The following is a 6,000-nucleotide window of genomic DNA, read 5'->3' as shown; positions in this document are numbered from 1 at the left end:
ACTATGGCGGTCACTGCGTGCATATATGGGAGGCACGCAACGATGCGCGACATGGTGTTGAGGCTTTATCTCCGCAAAGAATTGCTGGCAAAATTGCAGTGTATGTCGATAATATTCAGCAACATTGTTTCAAAACCAAGATGGCTACAAGGTGTGATTCCTCCCCACCAGTTCGTTGGAGTCCGCCGCCGGCCGGGAAGTTTTGTGTCAATGTGGATGCTGCAATTTTTAAGGACGAGAATCGCTTTGGATGGGGCGCGGTGGTTCGTGATCACCTAGGCTCTGTCAAGCTCACATACAATGAAGGGATGGAGGGCATGGTCTCACCTGAATTGGCGGAAGCACTGGCTGTTCGTTGTGCTTTGAGAGTCACTCGAGACAATGGCTTTGGGTGCATTGTTCTTGCCTCTGATTGCCTTTCGGTGATCCAGAAAATCAAGTCAAAGACGATGGATCGTTCTCAAGTTGGCTCTGTCATTGGCGACATCAAGCGCCTGGCTACAGAGTTCGACTGTTGTGTGTTCCAACATGTTGGACGCAGGATCAATGGCGTGGCGCATAAGTTAGCTCGGAGTAGTGAGCAAGGTGTGTGTAATCTTTCTTTTGAGGTTGTTCCGGAGTATATCCGGGTAGAACTATGTAATGATGTTATGTGATCAATAAAGCGCCACAGTTTCTGTAAAAAAAAAAAGAAGACAGAAGAATTGCCACGGCAGGCGCGGAGAACTGAACCGGAGCAGGCCGCACCACAACACGGGCTCGGGCTGGACTCCTCGTCCTCGGCGACACCGCGCGGCGATAGCGACCAAGCAAACCCGATGCCGCCGCCCAGCTCCGCCGCCCTGCCACTCGCCGCCGCCCCCATGTCCAACCCCTCCCCCTCCCCTTCCCCGCCTCCCAACCCCCTCGCCGCCGCCTCCTCCTTCCTCCACCACCACCTCTCCAGCCTCGCCTCGCGCTTCACGGTCCCGCGCCCCGCGCTCGCCGCCGCGCGCCCGCCGGGGCCCCAGGGCGCCTCCCACTCCCAATCCCTCGCGCTCGCGCCCGACGAGGTCGCGCGGGCGCTCACCGGCACCCCCGTCTTCACGGTCTGCAACTCCAGCAACGAGTTCGTGCTCGTCTCCGACCCCGCCACCGGCCTACGCTCCCTCGGCCTCCTTTGCTTCCGATCCGAGGACGCAGACTCCCTCCTCTCCCATGTATCTATTCCCTGCCCCTCCCTCGCCATCTGCCTGCTTTTATATGTTTTCTTTACTGATGGTGCTGGAGCGTCTTTTGTGTAGGTCAGGAAGCGGCAGCCGATGCTAGGGAAGGGGGCAAAAGTTGTTCCCATTACGCTTGATCAGGTGAGCTCAACTTGGTGTGTCTCGTGATCGCCATCATGTCATGTATCTCGGGAACATTCCCGCACGGAGTTCACAGAGAATTGGGTTTACGCTAGATTTTAGTAATAATGAGTTTATGTTGTTGATTGCTTATGTGTGGCCAATTTTTCTAGATTAGGATTGTCTCAGTAGCTAAATTCTACACACTTTGAGCATTTATTATGAGCTTAGGCTAGCCCTATTGCAGCTTCTCACTTGACTCCGCTGCTACGGAGCAAGTAGGGTGGTGTTGGCCAACTCACAGCAACTCTGCTTTTTCACCATCCTAATGAAATGAAACACTAATTAAGCAAATGAGTATAGTTTTTTTGCCTGACCACAGATGCAAGTGACTTGTGCAGAAAACAAACCTCTAATTAAGTGGATCACTGTAATTGTATATCTTGAATGTTACTGATATTGTTTCATGTTTTGGAATGCAGGTTTATATGTTGAAGGCCGAAGGTATTGCTTTCCGGTTCTTACCAGACCCTCTTCAAATAAAGAATGCACTGGAGGTTTGCACCTTGATGGAACTGTGTCTCCTTTTTCTATTATATTATCTATATATATGTGTACCAGTTTAAGCACCCCCACCCCTTTGTCGTTCTCACCAGAAAGAAAGCCAAATTTATCATATTAACCAAATTATTGTTCAAAGCAGCAATGCAGCAAGTATGTGTTTCAAGGTCCACATGGCTGCCATTTGTATCAACTTATATATCATTCTGTTTCTGGATGTTAACCAAAAAAAAAGTCCATGAGCTAGGGTTACTTCTTGAATGCCGAAATTTGCATAAACACTACTCGAAGCTTTTAATTTCAACTTCCTTGTCTGCATCAGGCATATAAAGGTTAGATGGCCACCGATCATTCCAATGTATCATCCACATGTGTGTCTGAATACTTGTAATATATCGTTTTTTATTTTATATTCATATTTGTCAGATAACATACAGTTGTCATTCTGTGGCTTCAAAGACAGCATATGTCAATATCAAGTTTTGTAGTCTTTTCGGGCTGGTTTAGCATTGTTGGGCACTATTGCAGTATATGCGGGTTACCGTTATCAATATAAGCATTGGAAATGGAATTCCACACTGGTACTCTAATATAAGCAATGCAAGTGGACTTCTTCAGCCTAATAATGATTATTACTATTTGGCTTTTCAGTTGAAATCCGGCTTAACTGGCTTTGATGGTGTTCCAGTTTTTCAGGTAACTTCTTGTTTTATTGCTCTACTAAGAAATTTATTCTCATCGAAAGCAGTTAGATTTATATGCTCATTGACAGTTGGACACTGGGATTTTATGTGTCAAGTTCAGTTATATGCATTATCAACCAGGGTTCCACAAACTACTGTTACTGTCCCAGAAACCAGATTGTCTGGCCACCCTTGTATTCCTCCTCTTCCAAACCATCTTCGTCTACACCACCTTCTGTTTTTGGGACAGTTCATGTTTCTAAAACCCTGTTAATAACCTGACATCAACCCTAAAACCCTGCTGGTTACTGACATGCCAAGTTGCCAATGGAAAATCTCACTTCTATCTGTCCTGAAATTCTGGAATGCAAAATATTAAACTCTTCGTTGAGAACTTTACATCAACTGATTAATATGCTGGTAAGAGTGAAATATACCTCTGGTAATTCTTTTTACATCTATTGATCAATATAACAATAATGGGCGTGGTAGCATATGTACTAGTTGATTGGTTGATTCATTCCTTGACTTCTAACAGAAAAATCTAATTTAATATGGGCTAAGTTCCATCATAAATATGGCTCAGATCCACAACCGGATGGACACCAGAGAAATAGGTGGATGAACCCATTGCTTAAAGCTAAATCTGTTTACCTGTCCTGCCATCATTAGTTACTTTCCAATACTGAATGGACAGTCCTGTCATGATTTCCCCACTCTCACCAGGGTGCCTCCTCTTGTGATAGTCCTATCTCGTCAATTTGAATAGTTGGTTGGCGTGCATTTTAAATTGTAAGGCAGTGATCCACAACAGGATGAATACCGTGCAGAAGATAGTCAAACGGCGTGGCTGCTAGGGATTGGGTAGACATAGGTTGAGAAGAGAGAATAATCAGGGTTAGATAGATTGATTGTTATTGCTTGATCCAAAAGTAGATACATGTCATCCTTATATAAGGGATGCTCAGGCCTCGGACGACTCCTAATACGACTCGAATTATTAGATCTTTCCTAATACAATTGAATTCTTTCCTAAACCTATACTTTCCTAAAGGATTCTCCTCTATTATTTGGTGCTGCAAGTCTTTGCCAAACACATGACCATCTCAGGATCCAATACAACCATCCTGGTGTTCTTGTCGTCTGGCTGGCCGCATCCATCTTACTATCGTCCACAACACTACACCCCTCCTGGATAAGCCTTGCCCTCAAGCTGCATGGTGGCGGCCAAGGGTTGAAGTCCTTCATATCCCCACTTTGATGTGGTTCTAATATTCCAGCTCCACAGTTTGCTAGTTCTTGCCCAATTCTCTCATGTAGAACTTGTCTATCTCTTGGCCTTCCTGATTTGCTAGACGCTTGAATATAATAGATTTTCTCTTATCTCCAACTCTTTCTCCTGGATTGATCAGGAATTGATGTGCATGCATATGCATTTTTTTTTCATGCAATCTGCTGCACATGAATTTTGCTCTAATGCTTTTCGTCGACATGGCTTTCTATCGCTGCCCAGCAGCTCGCCCTTCTTGCATATCTGATACACATGTGGCTTGTTTATGTTCATCACAGTGTAATAACATGCTGCAGCTGTCATAGTTTGCTGGTTCACTTCCATTGATCCAACGAGCTCCACCGCCTTGAAGAGTCTGGCAGCCATTGTGTTTGGCTTCACTGTTTCTGATTTTTGCTGCTCCTCCAAAATGCTGCCTCTTGATGATACGTCACTGTTGCTTCCTCGACTTCTGGCTGCGTAGGCATGGTTGCGACTAAAACCGTTGTTATCCCCCTTCCCTTTTCTGTAACGATCTCAAGCATGCACACCTTGAATTCGTCAAAGATTTGTTGAACAGAGGCCTTGAATTTCTCCATGAAAGAGCCAGCATCGAAAGCCATGGTGGTCGTCTCTGATACCAAATGTTGTGGACTTAGATCCACAACCGGATAAATACCATGCAGAAGATAGCCAGACGGCGTGGCTGCTAGGGATTGGGTAGACATAGGTTGAGAAGAGGGAATAAGCAGGGATAGAATAGATTGATTGTTATTGCTTGATCCAAAAGTAGATACACGTCATCCTTATATAATGGAGCTCAGGCCACGGACCTCTCGTAATACAACTGGAATTATTAGATCTTTCCTAATACAGTTGAACTCTTTCCTAAACCTATACTTTCCTAAAGGACTCTCCTCTTTTATTTGGTGATGCAAGTCTTTGCCAAACACGTGACCGTCTCCTGGTCCAATACAACCATCCTGGTGTTATTGCCGTCTGGCTGGCCGCATCCATCTTACTAGCTTTCACAACAGGAAGACATCCTCCCCATCCCCACCAAAAAAAGGCATCCTTTATTGTTATGTTGTTTATCCAACAAACTGAGCATATTTGGTTTACTGGATTGAAACAAAGAGCAGCTATTCAGTGGATGCCAAAGGAAAGTGAAGTACCTTACAATAGAACCAGGGTACAGCCTCATGCTGGCATTGTTACAGCAGGGCATAGGTGTTTCCATAACTCTTTCCTGGAGATGCATGCTTTGCAGCTTTTGTACATTGGATGTTTAACTTCTTTCAAGTGACATATTCAACTTTGAATGAACTGCCCTTCACTGTGATGAAAATGCCTGATTTGCATGCGCAGTCAGATCTACTGGTTCTTAAGAAACAGAAGAAGCGCTATTGTCCAATATATTTCCAAAAGGTTTGTTAGGATCTATTTTCTTTCATTTACTGACAGTCTGGTCAAATTGTCATCGTTTCCTTCTCTGTCCAGGAGGACATAGAAAGAGAGCTTAGAAAGACATCTAAAGCTTCGAAAGGATCAGCCTTATCTAAGCAAATCATGGTATGCGCTTTATAGAGTTCTTATTTCTTTTGTAAGACCTCCTGAAAACTCAGCCTTCTGGTTTCTTCAGGTTGGGAGTTTGGAGGATGTCCTGAAGAAAATGGAGGTAGGATAGAGAAAAACATACCATACACTCAGGACTGCTTGTATGTACCTTACTGACTGCTAACATCGTAGAACTCTTTATTTTACAGATAAATGATAGAAATTCTGGATGGGACGACTTGATCTTCATACCACCTGGGAAGAGCCTTAACCAACATATCAATGAGGTATCAGCATAGTTTGTTGTGCAAGCATAGAGTTTGAGCACACATATTTTCCCACTTGACATGCTGTGATGGCCAGCCTATCATCAACGTTAAGTTGCTGCCTGAGCTTTTATTCTTAATGATTATTTCACGGTTAGCCTTGTAAGGAATTTTTTAAGGTCAAGTGATAAAATATGGTCGTGTTTTTCCCCTTGTTTTCTAGAAAATATATATCTGTTGCTATTATTTCTGATTCACAAACATCAAGTTCTGTATGGTGCTATACTTTTGTTGCAAGATTTATTTCCGTGGGGGAAAATATCTGTACAGGATTGCAG

The 6,000-nt window shown here is 44.1% G+C and overlaps 1 protein-coding gene across 1 annotated transcript; it reads left to right on the top strand.

Annotated features, from left to right (window-relative positions):
* Positions 1 to 803: 803 nt before the first annotated feature.
* Positions 804 to 5,874, top strand: LOC124685259 (protein TIC 22, chloroplastic-like). The gene is made up of 8 exons (XM_047219593.1): positions 804 to 1,199; positions 1,284 to 1,346; positions 1,808 to 1,882; positions 2,538 to 2,582; positions 5,208 to 5,267; positions 5,340 to 5,411; positions 5,482 to 5,517; positions 5,606 to 5,874. Exons 1-8 carry the CDS (start codon positions 819 to 821, stop codon positions 5,693 to 5,695), a joined length of 822 nt encoding a protein of 273 aa, XP_047075549.1. The 5' UTR covers positions 804 to 818; the 3' UTR covers positions 5,696 to 5,874.
* Positions 5,875 to 6,000: the final 126 nt, after the last annotated feature.

This window comes from Lolium rigidum, chromosome 1 (genome assembly GCF_022539505.1).
Source record: "Lolium rigidum isolate FL_2022 chromosome 1, APGP_CSIRO_Lrig_0.1, whole genome shotgun sequence".
In the NCBI taxonomy this organism is placed as follows: Eukaryota; Viridiplantae; Streptophyta; class Magnoliopsida; order Poales; family Poaceae; genus Lolium; species Lolium rigidum.
This window is presented reverse-complemented; position numbering and strand designations above follow the sequence as displayed.

What these genes read in the sequence shown, in the direction of transcription:
- LOC124685259 (XM_047219593.1), top strand. Translation starts at nt 819, where the DNA reads ATGCCGCCGCCCAGCTCCGCCGCCCTGCCACTCGCCGCCGCCCCCATG. An exon ending in TTCCCATTACGCTTGATCAG is followed by an intron (nt 1,347 to 1,807) that starts GTGAGCTCAACT and finishes TTTGGAATGCAG; the next exon opens with GTTTATATGTTGAAGGCCGA. An exon ending in CCTTATCTAAGCAAATCATG is followed by an intron (nt 5,412 to 5,481) that starts GTATGCGCTTTA and finishes TGGTTTCTTCAG; the next exon opens with GTTGGGAGTTTGGAGGATGT.